This window comes from Salmo trutta, chromosome 32 (genome assembly GCF_901001165.1).
Source record: "Salmo trutta chromosome 32, fSalTru1.1, whole genome shotgun sequence".
NCBI lineage: Eukaryota > Metazoa > Chordata > Actinopteri > Salmoniformes > Salmonidae > Salmo > Salmo trutta.
In genome coordinates, this window is record NC_042988.1 from 28,429,442 (window position 1) to 28,453,938 (window position 24,497).

The window sequence follows — 24,497 nt, forward strand, 5'->3', positions numbered from 1 at the left end:
TGGGGGGGGCAAATGGAGCTGGCTTCTGAGCTGTGGGAAGAGCCAGAGACTGTCAGGGAGGCAATGGAGAAGTTGGGAGAGAGAGAGATGAGAGAGATGTTGTGCAAGTGTGTTCTGCTCAACATTCGACCAGAAGATCTGGTTAGCAGTCTGGTGAAACCTGTGTCGGCTCCACGCATCTGGCCTCCAGTGCGCCTCCCCAGTCCGGTACAACCTGTGCCTGCTCCTCGCACTCGCCCTGAAGAGCATGTCACCAGTCCGGTGCAACCTGTGCCGGCCCCACGCATCAGGCCTCCAGTGCGCCTCCCCAGTCCGGTACGTCCTGTGCCTGCTACTCGCACTCGCCCTGAAGTGCGTGTCCCCAGTCTGGTACGTCCTGTGCCTGCTCCTCGCATTCGCCCTGAAGTGCGTGTCCCCAGTCCGGTATGTCCTGTGCCTATACCCCGCACTCGCCCTGAAGTGCGTGTCACCAGTCCGGTGCCACCTGTACCGGCTCCACGCACTAGGCCTCCAGTGCGCATTCACAGTCCAGAGCTTCCGGCGACAGTTCCCAGTCCAGAGCTTCCGGCGACGGTTCCCAGTCCAGAGCTTCCGGCGACGTTTCACAGTCCAGGGCTTCTGGCGACGTTTCACAGTCTGGAACCTCCGGCGACGTTTCACAGTCCGGAACCTCCTGCGACGGTCCCCTTTCCGGGAAATTCCAGCAACGGTCCACGTTCCGGAACCTCCTGCGACGGTCCACGGTCCGGAACCTCCTGCGACGGTCCACGGTCCAGAACCTCCAGCGACGGTCCACGGTGCGGAACCTCCAGCGACGGTCAACGGTCTGGAACCTCCAGCGACGGTCAATGGTCCGGAGTTCCAGGCAAGGCGTCCAGTCCAGCTCCAGGGCGGGAGCCTTCTTCTGCGCCGGTGCCCAATCTAGGCATGGCGTCCAACCCAGCTCCATGGCCGGAGCCCTCCGTTGCGCCGGTGCCCAGTCCAGGCACGGCGTCCAGGCACGGCGTCCAACCCAGCTCCATGGCCGGAGCCCTCCTTTGCGCCGGTGCCCAGTCCAGGCACGGCGTCCAACCCAGCTCCATGGCCGGAGCCCTCCTTTGCGCCGGTGCCCAGTCCAGGCACGGCGTCCAACCCAGCTCCATGGCCGGAGTCCTCCTTTGTGCCGATGTCCAGGCACGGCGTTCAGCCCGGCGCGATGGCCGGATCCGGGGTCTGCGCGGAGGCTACGACCTGCACCAGCGCCGCCACCGACACTAATCACCCCCCCTACCCTCCCCATTTGGTTTCAGGTTTTGCAGCCGGAGTCCGCACCTTTGGGGGAGGGGGGGGGGGGGTACTGTCACGCCCTGACCATAGAGAGCCCTTGGTTCTCTATGGTGTAGTAGATCAGGGCATGACTAGGGGGTGATCTAGTATGTTTATTTCTAGGTTGGTGCTAATATGGTTCCCAATTAGAGGCAGCTGTTTATCGTTGCTTCTGATTGGGGATCATATTTAGGTAGTTATTTCCCCACCTGTGTTTTGTGGGATATTGATTGATTGTTAGTGTGTTTTGGGCACTACGTCCTCACGGTCTTTGTAAGTTTTGTTGTTTTGTTAGTTTCACTTAAATACATATGTGGAACTATACTCACGCTGCGCCTTGGTCCGATCATTTTCAAGAACGTAACACCATGATTTCAACGAGCAGGTTCCACATACTTTTGGTCATGTAGTGTATTTGGTATTTCTCACTGTGTAGTAGGAGCTGGTAAGATTTAATGACAGGTGTTTTGTAATCTCTTTCTATCGTTATCTCTATGTCTCTCTCTGTTTCTCTCTGTGTTGATCTCCCTGTGGTGCTCTCTCTGTGTTGCTCTCTCTGTCTCTCTGTGTGTCTCTCACTCTCTGTTTCTCTCTCTCGCTCTGTGTGTGTCTCTCTCTCTGTGTCTATCTCTCTGTCTCTCTCTGTCTCTTTCTCTGTCTTTTTCTCTGTCTCTCTCCTCTCTCTCTCTCTCTCTCTCTCTGGTGTCTCTCTCTCTCTGGTGTCTCTCTCTCTCTGGTGTCTCTCTCTCTCTGGTCTCTCTCTCTCTCTCTGGTCTCTCTCTCTCTCTCTCTCTGGTGTCTCTCTCTCTCTCTCTGGTCTCTCTCTCTGTCTCTCTGGTCTCTCTCTCTCTCTCTCTGGTGTCTCTCTCTCTCTCTGGTCTCTCTCTCTCTCTCTCTGGTGTCTCTCTCTCTCTCTCTGGTGTCTCTCTTTCTCTCTCTCTCTCTCTCTGGTGTCTCTCTCACTCTCTGGTGTCTCTATGGAGCATGGTGCCTTTAAAACACCAGTTAATGGGAATTGCTTTGAAAGGAAATGAAATAATCAGAGAGAATGGGGCTATTCTCTGACTGAATGATGAGCAATCCCCAGTTCTCTGTCAATGAGGCACAATAATGGGTTTTAATCAGTAGCGATGTTACAAAACACGTTTTTAAATTGTTTATCTTTTACCCTCTTGCTCTCTTTCTCTTCCTTTCTGTCTCCCAATACCACTCCCACTCCCTCGACTATCTCCCTCCCTCCCACCTGCCTCCCTCTCTCTCTCAGGTTCAGGCGGGTATGCCAGTCCATCATAGCCTACAAGATGTTTGACTATGTGGTGCTAGCGTTCATCTTCTCCAACTGCATCACCGTGGCTCTGGAGAGACCTAAGATCATGCAGGGCAGCCTGGTAAGGATCAAAGTTCACCACTAGGTTTCAACCATAGAAATATAATTAGTGGTGTCAAGTCATGATCTTCTATTTCCATCATCTCTCTCTCTCTCTATAGGAAAGAGTCTTCCTAACCATCTCCAACTACGTCTTCACAGCCATCTTTGTAGCAGAGATGACGCTCAAGGTATAGTGCTGCGCTTAATGTGTGTGTGTGACTATTCTTGTGAACAAGAATAGTAAACCATTTTTTCTTTGACCAACTCAGGACATTTTAGTCCCACACGGTCAAATTCTATTTCTAGGGGTTTAGGGTTACGGTTAGAATTAGAATTAGGGTTAGAATTGGATTCAGGGTTAGGAGCTATGGTTGGTTTTAGGGTTATGGTTAAGGTTAGATTTAATGTTAAGGTAAGGGTAAGGGTTAGGGCAAATAGGATTTTGAATGGGACTGAATTGTGTGTCCCCACAAGGTTATTCATACAAGACTGCGTGTGTGTGCGTGTGCAGCATGTGTGTGTGTGTGCGTGTGTGTGTGCGTGTGTGTGTGTGTGTGTGTGTGTGTGTGTGTGTGTGTGTGTGTGTGTGTGTGTGTGTGTGTGTGGATGCTTCCTGGTGTCCTACTAGTCTCCTCCTGCCTTAGCTCTAATGATCTCTCAATCTTACTTTAATCTCTTTCTTTCTTTTCTCATGGTGTCTCTATTTAGTGTCTGTATCTCTTTATGTCTTTCCACTTAGTGTCTATCTCTGTCTTTCCACTTAGTGTCTATCTCTGTCTTTTCTCTTAGTGTCTATCTCTGTCTTTTCTCTTAGTGTCTATCTCTGTCTTTTCTCTTAGTGTCTATCTCTGTCTTTCCACTTAGTGTCTATCTCTGTCTTTTCTCTTAGTGTCTATCTCTGTCTTTTCTCTTAGTGTCTGTCTCTGTCTTTTCTCTTAGTGTCTATCTCTGTCTTTTCTCTTAGTGTCTATCTCTGTCTTTTCTCTTAGTGTCTGTCTCTGTCTTTTCTCTTAGTGTCTATCTCTGTCTTTTCTCTTAGTGTCTATCTCTGTCTTTTCTCTTAGTGTCTATCTCTGTCTTTTCTCTTAGTGTCTATCTCTGTCTTTTCACTTAGTGTCTATCTCTGTCTTTTCTCTTAGTGTCTATCTCTGTCTTTTCTCTTAGTGTCTATCTCTGTCTTTTCTCTTAGTGTCTATCTCTGTCTTTTCACTTAGTGTCTATCTCTGTCTTTTCTCTTAGTGTCTATCTCTGTCTTTTCTCTTAGTGTCTATCTCTGTCTTTTCACTTAGTGTCTATCTCTGTCTTTTCTCTTAGTGTCTATCTCTGTCTTTTCACTTAGTGTCTATCTCTGTCTTTTCACTTAGTGTCTATCTCTGTCTTTTCTCTTAGTGTCTCTATCTATCTCTGTCTTTTCTCTTAGTGTCTCTATCTCTCTGTCTTTTCTCTTAGTGTCTCTATCTCTCTGTCTTTTCTCTTAGTGTCTCTTTCTGTCTTTTCTCTTAGTGTCTCTATCTCTTTCTGTCTTTTCTTTTCTCTATCTATACATCTCTCTATATACAGTCACATCCCAAATTATTGGCACCCTTGATAAAGATGAGCAAAAAAAACTGTATAAAATAAATAATACAAATATAGATCTACTGTATATTGTATGCTAAAAAAGTTTGGGAAATTATATGATTTTATACTAATACAATTGCTCAGAGGATTCTTAACAATTCTTAAAAATAGATCAAACAACATTTAATCTGCATTAACGTTTTTTAAATGAATCTTAGTTTAAGGGACTGCATGTTGTCCTGCCATGGCTTCCTTTTACACGGGGGTCTAAAAATGAGCTAACAGGCATGTAAAATCCATTTATCATCCGTAAATATATACATACTGTACCTCAACCACTCCAAAATCCCTGCACATTGAGTATGGTACCGGCACTGACCTGCATTTCTATTGTATTTATTAAGGATCCCCATTTGCTGTTGCCAGGGAAGCAGCTACTCTTCCTGGGGTCCAGCAACATCAAGGCAGTTATATACAATTTAAATATTACATGACATTACATTTCATAATACTTTTCACAACACATAAAGTGTGTTCCCTCAGGCCACTACTCTACTATCACATCTCTACAATACAAAATCTGTGTGTGTATGTGTGTGTGTGTGTGTGTGTCTCTTCACAGTCCCTGCTGTTCCATAAGGTGTATTTTTATCTGTTTTTGAAATCTGATTCTACTGCTTGCATCAGTTACCTGATGTGGAATAGAGTTCCATGTAGTGATGGCTCTATGTAGTACTGTGCACCTCCCATCGTCTGCTCTCGACTTTGGGACTGTGAAGAGACCTCTGATGGCATGTCTTGCGAGGTATACATGGGTGTCTGAGCTGTGTGCTAGTAGTTACAAAAACAAGTAGTGAGGAAGTCAATCTCTCCTCCGCTTTGAGCCATGACAGATTTACATGCATATTATTAATGTTAGCTCTCCATGTACATTGAAGGGCCAGCCGTGCTACCCTGTTCTGAAACAATTGTAATTTTCCTAAGACTCTCTTTGTGACACCTGACCACACGACTGAACAGTAGTCCAGATACGACAAAACTAGGGCCTGTAGGACCTGCCTTGTTGACAGTGTTGTTAAGAAGGCAGAGCAGTACTTTATTATGGACAGACTTCTCCCCATCTTAGCTACTGTTGTGTCAACATGTTTTGACCTCAACTTGCTCAATTTCCACATGATTTATTACAAACTTTAGTTGAGGGTTAGGGTTTAGTGAATGATTTGTTCCACGTACAATGTGTTTAGTTTTGAAATATTTAGGACTAACTTATTCCTTGCCACCCATTCTGAGCTCTTTGTTATTAAGTGTTGCAGAATTCAAAATTGCAATGCATGTCTTGCATAATTTGATCAGTTATACTTGGATGTGTAGTGTCAGTGTTGCTGGCATGTCATGACATAGTTTCCTAATATTGCCAGTTCATTTTTTTATTATTGAACCTTTAGTTATTTATTTGCATAGGTAAGTCAGTTAAGAACAAATTCTTATTTACAATGACAGCTTAGGAACAGTGGGTTAACTGCCTTGTTCAGGAGTAGAACGACAGATTTTTACCTTGTCAGCTCAGGGATTCGATCTAGTAACCTTTCAGTTACTGGCCCAACGCTCTAACCACTAGGCTACCTGCTACCAGTGAAAAAATAATTAAAGTAATTGGCAATATCAGTGGGTTTTGTGACGAATGAGTCATCTGATTCAATGAATGATGGAGCTGAGTTTGCCTTTTTGCTCTGTATACAGTGCATTTGGAAAGTATTCAGACCCCTTGACTTTTTCCACATTTGGTAACGTTACAGCATATTCTAAAATGTATGAAATAGTTTTTTTCCCCTCATCAATCTACACACAAAACCCCATAATGACAGGTATTAAGACATTTTTGCAAATGTATTGTAAATTAAAATCTGAAAAAGCACATTTCCATAAGTTTTCAGACCGCAGTGTGAACCTTCACACCAGTCTGAGGTCCTGAGAGCTCTGGAGCAGGTTTTCATCAAGAATCTCTCTGTACTTTGACCATTCATCTTTACCTCGATCCTGACTAGTTTCCCTGCCGCTGAAAAACATCCCCTCAGCATGATGCTGCCCCCACCATGCTTCACCATAGGGATGGTGCCAGGTTTCCTCCAGATGTGACGCTTGGCATTCAGGTCAAAGAGTTTCATCTTGGTTTCATCATACCACAGAATCTTGATTCTCATGGTCTGAGTCCTTTAGGTGCCTTTTGGCAAACTCCAAACGGGCTGTCATGTGCATTTTACTGAGGAGTGGTTTCCGTCTGGCTACTCTACCATAAAGGCCTGATTGGTGGAGTGCTGTAGAGATGGTTGTCCTTCTGGAAGGTTCTCCCATCTCCACAGAGGAACTCTGGAGCTCTGTCAGAGTGACCATCGGTTTCTTGGTCACCTCCCTGATCAAGGCCCTTCTCCCCCGATTACTCAGTTTGGCAGGGTGGCCAGCTCTAGGAAGAGTCTTGGTGGTTCCAAACTTATTCCATTTAAAAATGGAGGCCACTGTGTTCTTGGGGACCTTCAATGCTGCAGACATTTTTTGGTACCCTTCCCCAGATCTGTGCCTCGACACAATCCTGTCTCGGAGTTCTACGGACAATTGTCATTTTTGAGAGAATTATGGCTTGGTTTTTGCTCTGACATGCACTGTCAACTGTGGGACCTTATATAGACAGGTGTGTGCCTTTCCAATTCATGTCCAATCAATTGAATTTACCACAAGTGGACTCCAATCAAGCTGTAAAAACATCTCACGGATGATCAATGGAAACATGATGCACCTGAGCTCAATTTCGAGTGTCATATCAAAGGATCTGAATACTTATTTAAATATGGTATTTCTGTTTTTTATTTTTAATACATTTGCAAAAATGTAAAAAAAAAAATGTTTTTGCTTTTTCATTACGGGGTGTTGTATGTAGATTGTACCCCCTAAAATTTAACCCATTTTAGAATAACACGGAACCCAAACCGCCTGCGCGCATGTGCCATCGTGCATACATTTATTTTCTCCCCCTACAGCAAACACGATCACGACACGCAGGTTAAAATATCAAAACAAACTCTGAACCAATGACATTAATTTGGGGACAGGTCGAAAAGCATTAAACATTTATGGCAATTTAGCTTGTTAGCTTGCACTTGCTAGCTAATTTGTCCTATTTAGCTAGCTTGCTGTTGCTAGCTAATTTGTCCTGCGATATAAACATTGAGTTGCTATTTTACCTGAAATGCACAAGGTCCTCTACTACGACAATTAATCCACACATAAAACGTTCAACCGAATCATTTCTAGTCATCTCTCCTCCTTTCAGGCTTTTTCATCTTTGAACTTATATGGTGATTGGCTTCTAAACGTTGCTTTATCACACCGGTGGTGGGTTTGGCCCCGAAAGAAGGATGCATATGAGTTTCATTCTAAAACGCTATATTTCCATTTTCAGAAATGTTGGTAATTTCATTATTTTTTTGTTTTAAGAACTTACTAAAGAGATTGGTGTGTTTTTTTCTCCATCTAATCATTGCATGGGGTTGTTAAATGACAGACATGTATTTGTTTGAAACCTATCACTATATGCTTTCATTTCAGAGAGACAAACAGTCATCATTTGTTGCAAAATTAGAGATATCCATCTCACTCGCAGAGAAAAAAGTAGCATTGCAAGGTTTTACACAGTCAAATGTGACAAATGTCATTTCTAGTAAATAACTGTACAAATGATACATTTGTGGCATCAAATTAATCAATGCAGTAATATGAGATCTGGGCCCTGGTCAAAAGTAGTACACTACATAGGGTGACATTTGGAATGAGGCCTATTTCTAACCAAACACTGTAGCATGAGGCTAGATTTATGATGTGTTGAATTTATATGTTAAATATACAGGATAAGAACATCCCATTCCTGCTAAACAATGGATCTATAGAGTTTCTCAACACAACCAGTTGTAATACACATCTAAAATCTATGAATTTAAAATCTGAGGACAGTAATATTTTACACACACGTCAAAAATGTGTGGATTTATAGCGTTTTGGAAATAAACTCTTCAAATGCAGAAAATAACCTCATACCTTCTGTAAAATATGGGGGTGAATCTTTGCTGTTATGGGGCTATTTTGCTTCCTCTGGTCCTGGGGCCCTTGTTAAGGTCAACTAGGACATTTTTGCCAAAAATCTGTTTGCCGCTGCCAGGAAGCTGAAACTTGGCTGTAAATGGATCTTCCAGAAAGATAATGACCCCAAGCACACATCAAAATCCACAATGAAATGGTTAACTGACCACAAAATCAACATTTTGCAATGGCCAGCTCAGTCTCCGGACATGAACCTCAAACCTGTGGTTTGAATTATAGAGGGCAGTCCATGAGCGCAGACCGTAGAATATCAAGGATCTGGAAAGAAGATTCTGTATGGAGGAATGGTCTAAGATAGATCCCTCCCGATGTGTTCTCCAATCTCATAAAACAGTCTAGAAAAAGGCTAAGTGCCGTTATCCTCGCAAGGGGAGGGTGCACAAAGCACTGAAAACAGTGGTGCCAATCATTTTGACGCCGATCTTTGAGATTTTTTTTATTACAGTACTTGTTAAGCTAAATGTTTTTCTCTGAGCTATTAATATAAAATAATATCATTTTCTATAAAGATTCCCAGAATATAGCTCAGTATTTCTATTATTTTATACAGTATTTGTTGCTCACCTTTATTTATTTTTATTTATTTCACCTTTATTCAACCAGGTAAGCAAGTTGAGAACAAGTTCTCATTTACAACTGCGACCTGGCCAAGATTAAGCAAAGCAGTGCGACACAAACAACAACAGAGTTACACATGGAGTAAAACAAACATACAGTCAATAACACAATAAGAAAAAAAAGTCTATATACAGTGTGTGCAAATGAGGTAGGATAAGGGAGGTAAGGCAATAAATAGGCCATAGTGGCGAAATAATTACAATTTAGCAATTAAACACTGGAGTGATAGATGTGCAGAAGATGAATGTGCAAGTAGAGATACTGGCGTGCAAAGGAGCAAAAATAATAACAGTATGGGGATGAGGCAGTTGGATGGGCTATCAATGGTGCCAAACCAAATGTATCCCTCCCTCCCTCCCTCAATCTCTCCCTCTTTTCTCCCTGGAAGTCTCTCCATTGCACTCAAGACAAGCAATTAATCAATGACATTAATTCGCCGTCAATCTTTCAGTTGCCGTCAATCTCTTTCACCCCGTCTCGCTTTCTCGCTTCCTCTCTCTCTCTCTCTCTCATTCTTTTCAACACTCTCTCTCCTCCCCTCTCCCTCTATTCCTCCATTCTGTTCTCTGCGGAGGGTTCTGATATAGGCTTACTCTAGATTGCCTGTAATAAAAGTGCAGTGAAATGTGTTGTTCTACAGGGTCAGCCACAGTAGTACGGCTCCCCTGGAGAAAATTGGGGTTAAGTGTCTTCCTCAAGGGTACATCAAATGATTTTTCATCTTGTCGGGTTGGATATCCAAACCAGCGACCTTTCAGTTACTGGCCTAATGCTCTTACCACTAGTCTACCTGCCACTCTACAGTATACACACTCTGGGCTTCTGTCAGTATAGGCTGTATAATCACGTGTCTCTCCCCAGGCCATGGTTATAGACTTAGATACAATGTATTCAGATGCACTGGGCTCTTGTCAGTATAGGCAGTATGGAGTATAATCATTAGTCTCTGTCTCTGTTTCCCCAGGCCATAGCTATAGGCTTAGATGTAACAATCACCCTAATACACTGTACTGTACACACTGGGCTCTTGTCAGTATATATGTCATGAGTTATTTTGACCTCAGTTTATACCTAGGGTTAGATAGTAGGATATAGTGTACACGTACTGAGTGCCTGTCACTTTTACACATCAGGGGATCACTCTTGCTATAACTAGTAATGCAAATGGATTTCTGATTCAAATAATATTACTACACAGATCATACACGTAACGTTCGCAAGCTAGCTAACAATATGCTTTAGTTTGCAATGAATAGGACTTTCTGACTAAATTAGAAACTTAGAATATCTGAAAATGTAGCTAGACCCTTACCCGTATACATGGATGAACACTTCACGGCAGACTGGAACCATTTGACTCTGTTTTGTTTGTAGCTACATCTTGTTTGGCCAGCGTTGTCAAGTCGCTCCAGTTCACACAGACCGTGGTGTGTGCAGAATGTAGCCCATCACTTTTTCCAACTGATCTGTCGATAGCGCCTGCTAAATTCAGGGGATCAATGTTGTTGAGAAAGTAGCAAAACTTTTGTCATTCTCGATGGCTAACATTATATCTTTCAAAAACGGTCCGGTAGAAAGGACTATCAACACATACTCACGTTATAGACAGAAACATGCTACATGGCAGACCAATCCAAACTCATCCCCCAGCATGTCCAGCCCATCCATTGTCTCAGCCAATCATGGCTAGTGAAAAGGTTGCCGACTTTTTCCGTGGCTAAACCAACTAGGCTCATAATTTAACTATTTTATTTGTATTTATGGATGGAATACAAGTTTGTTATTAAGGCACATGATATTTCACATATTCCCGAAGGTATTTCTGCCCCCCAAAAAAACATTTTGATCAAATATAAATGTTTACGTTCAAATGCCTCTCCGATGAAGTAGTGACACTCAGTTTCCTGAAACATGTCACATATTTTGTATTTATTTTTTTATTGTATGTAAATGGGGACAGTAGGTTAAAAACCTAGTTGTCACATCCTGATGTCCACTGCAGGATACATGTATTAACAACCTCTTATTTAATGTGAAAAAAATATTACACTGCTCTGAAAACTCACTAAACTATTCCTGAGATATTTACCTATTAGAAACAACTTGAATATCAAACTCACAAAAACGCTAATTACACAATAACACACACTTACCATAAAATGTGCTAATTGTGATGGTAGCCATTTTGAGGAACCAGAAATAAAACAGTATCAAAGTGACACTCCCACACGTGATGTCATTGAAAAGCCCAGAATGTCCTCCTAAAGGTACAACAGGACCTAACACAGTGACATGTATGGCCTTAGAGATACGGCCCAAAAACCAATGTCCATTCGAGAGGACCAAAATGAATTGCTGGTTCTCAGGAGGATAGGCAGTACAGTCATTAGGTTTAAATGTACAGTCTGGGGCTAGGCAGTAGGATCATTATATTAGATGATCATTATGGTCATACAGTACCGTATATACGCAGCAGTCTTTTCTACTCTCGTCAGTCTCATGCTAAGTGATAATTTGGCTTCAATGCCAGTCAGTCAGAGCCTATAATGATACTAATAATAATCATGGTAATAATATGCATTGGATTTCTGCTCTGACTGTGTTGCTTAATTTAAATATTTAAATCATGGGCCTTTTTTATCCGATGTCCTCGTAATCACTCATTCACATTGCTGCCTTGCAATCTCCTGAAGCCACTGCCCCTGAATGTACACACACACACATCCAAAATGTACCACTCAATCTAACTATACCAATATGCCACTGCTTGGCATCCATGATACATAGTTGTGGGTTTGTAGCAGGAATCACAGAAGAAAGTTATGGGGACCTGGATGATGATGTTCCACCAACTCTGTACAACCCAAAGGCACAGTGTTGCATCATTAGTCCAACTCTGTGTCTACCTGCAGTTTGAACTGTCCAACTCTGTGTCAGAGAGCCTACTGTGTCTACCTGCAGTTTGAACTGTCCAACTCTGTGTCAGAGAGCCTACTGTGTCTACCTGCAGTTTGAACTGTCCAACTCTGTGTCAGAGAGCCTACTGTGTCTACCTGCAGTTTGAACTGTACAACTCTGTGTCAGAGAGCCTACTGTGTCTACCTGCAGTTTGAACTGTCCAACTCTGTGTCAGAGAGCCTACTGTGTCTACCTGCAGTTTGAACTGTACAACTCTGTCAGATGCCATGTTTACTCTGTTTGTTTGTGTGTGATGGATAGTTCCTTGTGCTAGTGTGAGTGTGTGTGTGGTGTGTGTGTATAAATAGCAGCCAGTGTGACTGTGACAGTTAATGTCAGTGTCTGCCAGCGGGCTCTAGCTAGCACGAGCAGGTGTGTGTATGAACAGGTGTGGATGTGTGTGTCACAGAGATGTTGCCCATTTCATGATCCAGGTGTGTGTGTGTGTGTGTGTGTGTGTGTGTGTGTGTGTGTGTGTGTGTGTGTGTGTGTGTGTGTGTGTGTGTGTGTGTGTGTGTGTGTATAGTTATCCTCCAGGCGGTTCTATAGTGTGTGTGAGTCACTTTCTGTCACACGTCTCATTAGTGTCTATAGATTTCAACACAAAGACTCCTGTGACCTGCAGCTGCTGACGACTCCCTCCTTCACTCTCCTCCTCTCTCTCCCTCTCTACCTCTCTCTCGGTCTCCCTCTCTCTCTCTCTCTGTCCTTCTCCCTCTCTACCTCCCTCTGTTTCTCTTCTCTGTATCTCTCATTATCTCCATTTCTCATGCACCATGTAATGTGTCTGAGACCTCTAGTCAATCTGGGACCAGTCTCCTAACCTGGGATATGTGTGAAGGGGAACTCATGAACTTTAGCACAACTCTCCCATTGACATGATGCAGGACTCTTGCTCTTTTTTGCAACAAAAATAATTCTGTAATTGTACCAACTTTATTCAATGTAATGCTGGTCATTTCAATTCTTCATATACTATGGGATTGTATATAGGTGACTGGGTGTACCTGGTGATAACCTACCTCTCTCCCTCTCCCTCTCCCTCTCCCTGTCCCTGTCCCTGCCCCTCTCCCTCTCCCTGTCCCTGCCCCTCTCTATCTCCCTCCCCCTCCCTATAGGTGGTGTCTATGGGCCTGTATATAGGGGAACAGGCATATCTGAAAAGCAGCTGGAACGTGTTGGACGGCTTCCTGGTCTTTGTGTCGTTGATTGACATTGTGGTGTCAATGGCGGGTGGGGCTAAGATCCTGGGGGTATTGAGGGTTCTCCGATTGCTCCGCACACTGCGCCCCCTCAGGTAGGGAGGACATACTACAGACACACTGCACCCCCTCAGATAGGGGGGACATACTACAGACACACTGCACCCCCTCAGGTAGGGGGGACATACTACTGACACACTGCACCCCCTCAGGTAGGGGGGATATACTACAGACACACTGCACCCCCTCAGGTAGGGAGGACATACTACAGACACACTGCGCCCCCTCAGGTAGGGAGGACATACTACAGACACACTGCACCCCCTCAGGTAGGGAGGACATACTACAGACACACTGCGCCCCCTCAGGTAGGTAGGACATACTACAGACACACTGCGCCCCCTCAGGTAGGGAGGACATACTACAGACACACTGCACCCCCTCAGGTAGGGAGGACATACTACAGACACACTGCGCCCCCTCAGGTAGGTAGGACATACTACAGCCACACTGCACCCCCTCAGGTAGGGGGGACATACTACAGACACACTCTACCCCCTCAGGTCGGGAGGACATACTACAGACACACTGCACCCCCTCAGGTAGGGAGGACATACTACAGACACACTGCACCCCCTCAGGTCGGGAGGACATACTACAGACACACTGCACCCCCTCAGGTAGGGAGGACATACTACAGACACACTGCACCCCCTCAGGTAGGGAGGACATACTACAGACACACTTCACCCCCCTCAGGTAGGGAGGACATACTACAGACACACTGCACCCCCTCAGGTAGGGAGGACATACTACAGACACACTGCACCCCCTCAGGTAGGGAGGACATACTACAGACACACTGCACCCCCTCAGGTAGGTAGGACATACTACAGACACACTGCACCCCCTCAGGTAGGGAGGACATACTACAGGGAGGTTCACATAATGTCCTTGTCCCATAGTGGTGAAAACAGACTAGTTGTGCAGTATTGTTTCTTTGGTGATTTGGGGTCAGTTTAGTTTGTTAGGATCCCCATTAGCTGTTCCTCATGCAGTGGCTACTCTTTCTGGAGTTCACTTTCCCTTATACCTGAAAGACCAGAAAAATGACACCTTTGAAATATAGATTTGTATACACCCTCTCTGAGTCAGCTGCAAATACTATATTTTGGTAAGCACTCCTCTTATTAACTCTCCATCCCTTTCTTTCTACCGCTCTTTCTCTCTCTCTCTCTCTCTCTCTCTCTCTCTCTCTCTCTCTCTCTCTCTCTCTATCTCTCTCTCGTGCTCTCCCTCTCTCTAATCCTCCATCTCTCTCTCGTGCTCTCCCTCTCTCTCTCTACCTCTCCCTCTCTCTCCATCACTCCCTCTCTCTAACCCTCCATCTCTCTCCCTCCCTCTTTTTCCCTATCTCAATCTCTCTCCCTCCATCTCTCTCTCTCTCTCTCCATCCCTCCTTCTCTCTCTCCCTTCATCTCTCTCACCCTATTCCTCTCCCGCTCCCTCTCTGTTTCTCTTTCTACAGGGTGATCAGTCGAGCCCCAGGTCTGAAGCTGGTAGTGGAGACTCTAATAACGTCTCTGAAACCTATAGGAAATATTGTCCTTATCTGCTGTGCTTTCTTCATCATATTTGGTATCCTGGGGGTGCAGGTAAGAGCTGTTATCATTGGAGTACTTGTCTCTCATCTTTCTTGCTCTGTTTTCCTTATTCCTTCATTTTATCAATATTTCACTTTCCCTGTCTTTCTCCTCCAACATATACCCTCTTTATCCTCCAACATATACCTTGTCTTTCTCCTCCAACATATACCCTCTTTCTCCTCCAACATATACCCTCTTTCTCCTCCAACATATATCTTGTCTTTCTCCTCCAACATACACCTTGTCTTTCTCCTCCAACATACACCTTGTCTTTCTCCTCCAACATATACCCTCTTTCTCCTCCAACATACACCTTGTCTTTCTCCTCCAACATATACCCTCTTTATCCTCCAACATATACCCTGTCTTTCTCCTCCAACATATACCCTGTCTTTCTCCTCCAACATATACCCTGTCTTTCTCCTCCAACATATACCCTCTTTCTCCTCCAACATATACCCTCTTTCTCCTCCAACATATACCCTCTTTATCCTCCAACATATACCCTGTCTTTCTCCTCCAACATATACCCTGTCTTTCTCCTCCAACATATACCCTGTCTTTCTCCTCCAACATATACCCTGTCTTTCTCCTCCAACATATACCCTGTCTTTCTCCTCCAACATATACCCTCTTTCTCCTCCAACATATACCCTCATTCTCCTCCAACATATACCTTGTCTTTCTCCTCCAACATATACCCTGTCTTTCTCCTCCAACATATACCCTCTTTCTCCTCCAACATATACCCTCTTTCTCCTCCAACATATACCCTCTTTCTCCTCCAACATATACCATGTCTTTCTCCTCCAACATATACCCTGTCTTTCTCCTCCAACATATACCCTGTCTTTCTCCTCCAACATATACCCTCTTTCTCCTCCAACATATACCCTGTCTTTCTCCTCCAACATATACCCTCTTTCTCCTCCAACATATACCATGTCTTTCTCCTCCAACATATACCCTGTCTTTCTCCTCCAACATATACCCTGTCTTTCTCCTCCAACATATACCCTCTTTCTCCTCCAACATATACCATGTCTTTCTCCTCCAACATATACCATGTCTTTCTCCTCCAACATATACCCTGTCTTTCTCATCCAACATATACCCTCTTTATCCTCCAACATATACCATGTCTTTCTCATCCAACATATACCCTCTTTCTCCTCCAACATATACCATGTCTTTATCCTCCAACATATACCATGTCTTTCTCATCCAACATATACCCTGTCTTTCTCATCCAACATATACCCTCTTTCTCATCCAACATATACCATGTCTTTCTCATCCAACATATACCCTGTCTTTCTCCTCCAACATATACCCTGTCTTTCCCCTCCAACATATACCCTCTTTCTCCTCCAACATACACCTTGTCTTTCTCCTCCAACATATACCCTCTTTATCCTCCAACATCTACCCTGTCTTTATCCTCCAACATATACCCTGTCTTTCTGTATCTCTGTTTCCTCACCTTCCTCCCACTGTTTTGTCTGTCCCTCTGTCTCTGTCCCTTCTATTTCTTTATCAATCTTTGCCACCTGTCTTCCACTTCCTCTCTCTCAATTCCCTACATCACTCTTGACCATCTATGTAATGACCACCTCCATATTATTCCCATCAAGTGTGTCTGTCCTTTGATAATGACATATGAAAGAAACCACTTCTATGCTAACAACAAGACATCTGAAGTGGCTCTGTCCATTGTTCCCATTGTTCCCTGACAGCTGTTCAAAGGGAAGTTCTTCTACTGCTTTGGCCCCGACGTCAAGAACATCACCAACAAGTCTGACTGTCTGCAGGCCAACTACAAATGGGTCCATCACAAGTACAACTTTGACAACCTGGGACAGGTGAGGATTTCTCCCAGTATCAATTTCAGATGAGGTGTCAAACTGATGGACATGGTGAATGGACCAGTATGAAATACTGAACTGATGGACATGGTGAATGGACCTGTATGAAATACTGAACTGATGGACATGGTGAATGGACCTGTATGAAATACTGACCTGATGGACATGGTGAATGGACCTGTATGAAATACTGAACTGATGGACATGGTGAATGGACCTGTATGAAATACTGAACTAATGGACATGGTGAATGGATCTGTATGAAATACTGAACTGATGGACATGGTGAATGGACCTGTATGAAATACTGAACTGATGGACATGGTGAATGGACCTGTATGAAATACTGAACTGATGGACATGGTGAATGGACCTGTATGAAATACTGACCTGATGGACATGGTGAATGGACCTGTATGAAATACTGACCTGATGGACATGGTGAATGGATCTGTATGAAATACTGAACTGATGGACATGGTGAATGGACCTGTATGAAATACTGAACTGATGGACATGGTGAATGGACCTGTATGAAATACTGACCTGATGGACATGGTGAATGGACCTGTATGAAATATTGAACTGATGTTTTGTCTGTGTGATTTTGTCTTTATATGTATGTTTATATTTCATGTCTTTCATGTGTGTTCTGTCTGTCTGTGTATGTCTGCATTTCTGAATGTGTGTGGGTGTGTTCTGTGTGTGTGTGTGTATATGTGTGTGCGTTCTGTACCGCAGGCTCTGATGTCACTGTTTGTGCTGGCTTCGAAGGACGGCTGGGTCAACATCATGTACCATGGCCTGGATGCTGTAGGGGTGGACCAACAGGTAACTAGTCTAATAGTGATCATCAAGTCTATCCATTATATTTCTATAGATGTATTATTTTTTTAGTTGTGTTGGCTGACTGATCTATCAGAGCATACTCAACCCCTCCTCTCCCTCTCCTCCTTTGACTAAACACTCACATGCACCACTCCTTCTCTCTCCCTCCCTCTCCCCATCTCTCCCTCCCTCTCTCCTCCCCCTCTCCCCTCCCTGCCTCCCTCCCTCTCCATCCCCCCTCTCTCCATCCTTCCCTCCCTCTCTCTCTCCCTCTCTCTCCTCTAGCCAGTGATCAACAACAGTCCATGGATGCTCCTCTACTTCATCTCCTTCCTCCTCATCGTCAGTTTCTTCGTTCTCAACATGTTTGTGGGCGTGGTGGTGGAGAACTTCCACAAGTGCCGTCAGAACCAGGAAGTGGAAGAGGCTAAAAGGAGAGAGGATAAACGACGGAGACGCATGGAGAAGAAGAGGAGGGGTAAGAGAGAGACGGGAAGAAGAGATAGTGTGAGGGAGAAAGGGATGGAGGGAGAGGGTGAAAGGGAGGGAGGGTGTAAGAGGGAGGGAGGATGAGAGGAAGAAAGGGAGGGGAGAGAGGGTGAGAGGGAGGGAGGGTGTGAGAGGGAGAAAGGGAGGATGAGAGGGTGAGAGGGTGAAAGGGAGAGAGAGGGTGAGAGCGAGCAAGGGAGGGAGGTGAGAGAGAGGGTGAGAGGGAGAAAGGGTGAGAGAGAGAAAGGGAGGGTGAGAGGGAGAGAGAGAGGGATGGGGAGAGAAGAACAGACAGAGATAGATCATCAATGATTGTGTGAATTGTTCATGAGTATTACTCTTTCCAGGAGGACATCACAGGAATGCTTTTGAATAGTGTACAATATTACTGTGTATAAAGTATTACCTGTGTTTGACTCCCCTTGCCAGATGCCCAGAAGATCCCCTACTATGCCAGCTACAGCCCCCTCCGCCTGTGGATCCACACTCTGTGTACCACCTACTACCTGGACCTCTTCATCACCTTCATCATATGTATCAACGTCATCACCATGTCACTGGAACACTACAGCCAGCCACGAGTAAGACTGGAGGGAGCGGTGTGTGTGTGTGTGGGTGTGGCATATTTGAGTTTAACATACAAACAACAACAGTACACAGTACCATATGTGACTCCTTCTCTCTCTCTCCCCTTCCCTCCCACCTCCTTCTCTCTCTCCCCTCCCTCCCACCTCCTTGTCTATCTCCCCCCTCCCTCCCTCCCTCCCTCCCACCTCCTCTCTCTCCCCCTCCACCCCACCTCCTCTCTCTCTCTCTCTCTCTCTCTCTCTCTCTCCTCTCTCTCTCTCTCTCTCTCCTCTCTCTCTCTCTCTCTCTCTCTCTCTCTCTCTCTCCCCTCCCTCCCTCCCACCTCCTCTCTCTCCCCCTCCCTCTCTCCCCCTCTCCCCTCCCTCCCTCCCTCCCTCCCTCCCACCTCCTCTCTCTCCCCCCTCCCTCTCTCCCCCCTCCCCCCTCCCTCCCTCCCACCTCCTCTCTCTCCCCCTCCCTCTCACCTCTCTCTATCTCTCTCTCCTCCCTCCCACCATCTCCTTCTCTCTCCCCCTTCCTCCCACCTCCGTCTCTCTCTCCCCCTCCGTCTCTCTCTCCCCCTCCCTCCCACCTCCTTCTCTCTCCTCCCTCCCACCTCCTTCTCTCTCTCCTCCCTCCCACCTCCTTCTCTCTCTCCTCCCTCCCACCTCCTTCTCTCCCCCTTCCTCCCACCTCCGTCTCTCTCCCCCTCCGTCTCTCTCTCCCCCTCCCTCCCTCCCACCTCCCTCTCCCCCTCCCTCTCACCTCCTTCTCTATCTCTCTCTCCTCCCTCCCACCATCTCCTTCTCTCTCCCCCTCCCTCCCACCTCCTTCTCTCTCCCTCCCTCGCACCTCCTCTCTCTTTCTCCTCCCTCCCACCTCCTTCTCTTTCTCCTCCCCAAACCTCTTTCTCTCTCCCCTGCCCTTCTTTCTCTCTCTCCCTCCCTCCCTCCCACCTCATTCTCTCTCTCCCCTCCCTCCCACCTCCTTGTCTTTTTCCCCCCCTCCCTCCCTCCCTCCCACCTCCTCTCTCTCCCCCTCCACCCCACCTCCTCTCTCTCTCTCTCTCTCTCTCTCTCTCTCTCTCCCCCTCCCTCTCACCTCCTCTCTCTATCTCTCTCTCCTCCCTCCCACCATCTCCTTCTCTCTCCCCCTTCCTCCCACCTCCGTCTCTCTCCCCCTCCGTCTCTCTTTCCCCCTCCGTCTCTCTTTCCCCCTCCCTCCCTCCCACCTCCTTTCTCTCCCCCTCCCTCTCACCTCCTTCTCTATCTCTCTCTCCTCCCTCCCACCATCTCCTTCTCTCTCTCCCTCCCTCCCACCTCCTCTCTCTTTCTCCTCCCTCCCTCCCACCTCCTTCTCTTTCTCCTCCCCAAACCTCTTTCTCTCTCCCCTGCCCTTCTTTCTCTCTCTCCCTCCCTCCCTCCCACCTCCTCTCTCCCCCTCCCTCCCTCCCACCTCTCTCTCCCCCTCCCTCCCACCTCTCTCTCTCTCCTCCCTCTCACCACCTCCTTCTCTCACCTCCTCTCTCTCTCTCTCTCTCTCCTCCCTCCCACCACCTCCTTCTCTCTCTCCCCCTCCCTCTCACCACCTCCTTTTCTCTCTCCCCCTCCCTCCCTCCCACCACCTCCTTCTCTCCCTCCCACCTCCTTCTCTCTCTATCTCTCAGTCTCTGGATCTAGTGTTGAAGTACTGTAACTATTTCTTCACATCCACCTTTGTACTGGAGACCCTCCTGAAGCTCACCGCCTTTGGCTTCCGACGCTTCTTTAAAGACAGGTAGTTACAGGGCCACACTGACTTACTGAATAAACACTGTATTCACTGCTGCACTGTGTGTGTGTTTGCGCATGTCAGTCATCTCAGTGTGTATGATTCATACAGAGTATATGATTCATAGTTGCCCTTCTTAACCACAACTCCATTAGAAAATAGTTATTCTGACTTCAATGGTACTTCCTGGTAGCGTCATAGCTTTACTATAGCTGAACTATAGCTGGGATACTCTCTGTATAGTCAAATACAGATACTGCTGAGCTACTGAATAAACACTATCCACACTGCTACACTGGAGACACTGTGTGTGTTGTCTCACTCAGTGTGATTCACAGTAGTAATGCCATAGCTGTAATATAACCAGGATGCTCTCTCTATACTAAATGGTACTAGTAAAGGTGACTGAATTAAATACGCTGCACTGGGGACACTGTGTGTGTTGTCTCACTGTATGATTCATAGTGTTTGCTGTACTGTAGGTAGTTAAAGTTAGGGTTAAAGTTAGGTTGACAGCTTAGGGTTAAGGTTAGGTTTACAGGTTAGGGTTAAAGGTTAGGGTTAAAGGTTAGGGTTAAGGTTAGGGTTTAGGTTAGGTTTAAAGGTTAGGGTTAAAGGTTAGGGTTAAGGTTAGGGTTTAGGTTGGGGTTAAAGGTTAGGGTTAAGGTTAGGGTTTAGGTTAGGTTTAAAGGTTAGGGTTAGGTTTAAGTTTAGGTTTAAAGGCTGTGCAAGCTAGTGACCACTCTGCAGAGCTGCCTCCAGAACAATATTCATGACGCTAATCTGCTATACTTGCATTGTGTGTAGATGTATCATTGTCCATTTCATCAGATGCAGAATAACTATAGTTAGTACACTCCTTTATCCTCATCTCTGACCCATCTCTGACCCATCCCTGGCCCATGGTCTCAATCAGGAAACAGAAATCACAGAAGAATCGCTCTGCCTCCATACAGTCCAATATCTCACCCACACTGTGAGCAATATGGTGGAGCAGTGATTTCTCCCATTCTATTATAACTGTTATTAATTCAATTACACCCACATTACTGTTAACAGGACCCTGATCAACCCACTCACAGATACATGGAGCATCACTAGAGCCATTCCTACTCATTCTCTTTCTCTAATTGTTTTCCCATTCAACATAATGGCTTAGTGATGAAGCAGATAGATTGTGGCTGATGTTGGATATCTATTCATTTAATTGACTCAGTACTGAATGGTTGGTGCTGAACTGCTGCTGCTGTTGACAACACATACACGATGAAGATGTTGATGCGAACAAAACACAAACATTTACCTGCTGCTTTAATGGTACTGACCCATTTTCTATGATGGAAGCAGAGAAAGAGGGGGGGTGGGAGGGGAGGGGGGATAGAAGAGAAAAGGGGGGGTTGGAAGAGAGAGAGGAGATCAAATAAATGAGAAAGAGGTAAAGGATGGAGAGAGAGAGAGAGAGAGAGAGAGAGAGAGAGAGAGAGAGAAAAGGGAAGTACAGGGGACAGAGAGAGAGAGATGTGTGATTGGGCAGCACCTTGTCTCTTTTCTATGACATCAGTGACATCTGGCAGGACAGTCTCTCTGCACACTCAGATTTAGGGATCAGAGTTTTCTCAGTGTGTCTTAAACTGGGACATATTGGAGATGCAGGCAGGTGGAAACAGACTGGGTTACTGGGCACACACACACAGTACACACACACCACACACACACATGCCTGTACCTGTACAGTACATTAATGACCCTGATGGAACATGTCCTCCAGTGTGACGACCCTTTGCTCTCTGACTCTGTGTGTAGGTGGAACCAGTTGGATCTGGCCATCGTGTTGCTGTCAGTGATGGGCATCACTCTGGAGGAGATTGACTACAGCGCTTCTCTCCCCATCAACCCTACCATCATACGCATCATGAGGGTGTTGAGGATCGCACGAGGTAACGAGGGAGGGAGGGGAGGGGGGGGGGGAAGGAAGGAGGGAGGGGGGGAGGGAGGGAGGGGGGGAAGGAGGGGAGGGAGGGAGGGAGGGGGGAGGGAGGGGGGAGGGAGAAAGAGGAGGGAGGGAGGGAGGGAGGGAGGGAGAGGAGGGAGAAGGAGGGAGAGAGGTGCATGTGAGTGTTTAGTCGCACTCTGGAACACACACACACACACAGACACACAGACACATACACACACAGTACAATACCTTTCCTACTCACCCCCCTCTGGAATCTATGGATAGCATGCACACACCCAGTGTGCAGACCCAGTGTGCAGACCCAGTGTGCAGACCCAGTGTGCAGACCCAGTGTACAGACCCAGTGTACAGACCCAGTGTGCAGACCCAGTGTACAGACCCAGTGTGCAGACCCAGTGTGCAGACCCAGTGTATAGACCCAGTGTGCAGACCCAGTGTTCAGACCCAGTGTTCAGACCCAGTGTATAGACCCAGTGTACAGACCCATTGTGCAGACCCAGTGTACAGACCCATTGTGCAGACCCAGTGTGCAGACCCAGTGTGCAGACCCAGTGTATAGACCCAGTGTACAGACCCAGTGTTCAGACCCAGTGTGCAGACCCAGTGTGCAGACCCAGTGTTCAGACCCAGTGTTCAGACCCAGTGTTCAGACCCAGTGTGCAGACCCAGTGTGCAGACCCAGTGTATAGACCCAGTGTTCAGACCCAGTGTTCAGACCCAGTGTTCAGACCCAGTGTACAGACCCAGTGTTCAGACCCAGTGTATAGACCCAGTGTTCAGACCCAGTGTACAGCAGAGGATCAATGCTTCATCATTCATCCTACCAAAGCTACAGCTCATGACTAATGGTTGGTACAGTGAGAGGGCCATGAGAGAGCGAGAGTGTGTGTGTGTATGACAGTGTCTGTGAGAGTGTGTGTGTGTATGGCCGCGTCTGTGAGAGTGTGTGTGCTGGGTATAAATTTAGCTGTGACCTTTCGGAGGCTGGATGATTCCCGTTTAGTCCAGAATTGAACCAGAGGGAATTCCCTAAATGCCCAGCATTTATAATCTCCCCCGCCACTTCTCCTCTCCCCAGCCCTCATCATAACCTTTTTCTCTGTTTCTGTCTTTCTGCCTCTCTCTCTCTCTCTCTCTCTCTCTCTCCATCTATTCTCTCCATCCCAGTTCTGAAGCTGCTGAAGATGGCTAAAGGAATGAGAGCTCTGCTGGATACGGTGGTCCAAGCCCTACCACAGGTACAAACACACACACACATACACACCCAGACAGACACACACACACAGACACACACACACAGACACACACACACACACAGACAGACAGACAGACAGACAGACAGACAGACAGACAGACAGACAGACAGACAGACAGACAGACAGACAGACAGACAGACAGACAGACAGACAGACAGACACACATACACAGACAGACAGACAGACAGACAGACAGACACACACACACACACACACATACACACCCAGACAGACAGACAGACACACACACACACACACATACACACCCAGACAGACAGACAGACACACACACACACACACACCCAGACATACACACACACACACACATACACACATACACACACATACACACCCAGACAGACAGACACACACACACCCAGACAGACAGACAGACACACACACACACACACACACACCCAGACAGACAGACAGACAGACACACACACACACCCAGACAGACACACACACACACATATAGCTCCTATGTATGATGAGTGCAGACAAACAGAGGGGCTGATTGAATGATTATGGCTAGGATTAGAGGCACTGTTTACATGTTCTGTGGGAGAAACTGAACAGAAAATGAACAAGCATTTTTATCTGTTTTTCAACAAGCTGTTCTACCAAGGGTTATTATCTAGATGATGGCAGCTGCAAACAATCAAACGAGATGATGATCTTCAAACAGTAGCTACATCTCTGTACATAATGTGGACAGTGTGGGCTTTCAGGACCACGGAGAGTGCTCTGGGAAAAGACTGTATTCATAATGAGTCCCTCTGTTTTATTCATTAGGATCTGAAACGATAAACTGATCCTCGATTAGTATTCATATTCTGAGACACTATGAATAACGCCTTGGTCTAGAAACAGCCCCTAGGCCCATAACCACTACTGCCTAGGCACCTCATGTAGATGTGAAAGGATTTGACATCATGCAATATGGAAGTAGCTAAAC

The 24,497-nt window shown here is 46.1% G+C and overlaps 1 protein-coding gene across 1 annotated transcript in view; it reads left to right on the forward strand.

The window, feature by feature from the left end:
* LOC115170710 (voltage-dependent T-type calcium channel subunit alpha-1I-like) overlaps nt 1–24,497 on the forward strand; it is a 207,080-nt gene that overhangs the window by 144,115 nt on the left and 38,468 nt on the right. The window contains 11 exon segments of the mRNA XM_029726944.1: nt 2,570–2,693; nt 2,794–2,862; nt 13,078–13,256; nt 14,690–14,816; nt 16,544–16,669; nt 17,414–17,503; nt 17,786–17,978; nt 18,419–18,570; nt 20,223–20,332; nt 22,130–22,263; nt 23,451–23,521. Of these exon segments, the coding sequence (XP_029582804.1) occupies nt 2,570–2,693; nt 2,794–2,862; nt 13,078–13,256; nt 14,690–14,816; nt 16,544–16,669; nt 17,414–17,503; nt 17,786–17,978; nt 18,419–18,570; nt 20,223–20,332; nt 22,130–22,263; nt 23,451–23,521 (1,375 nt within the window).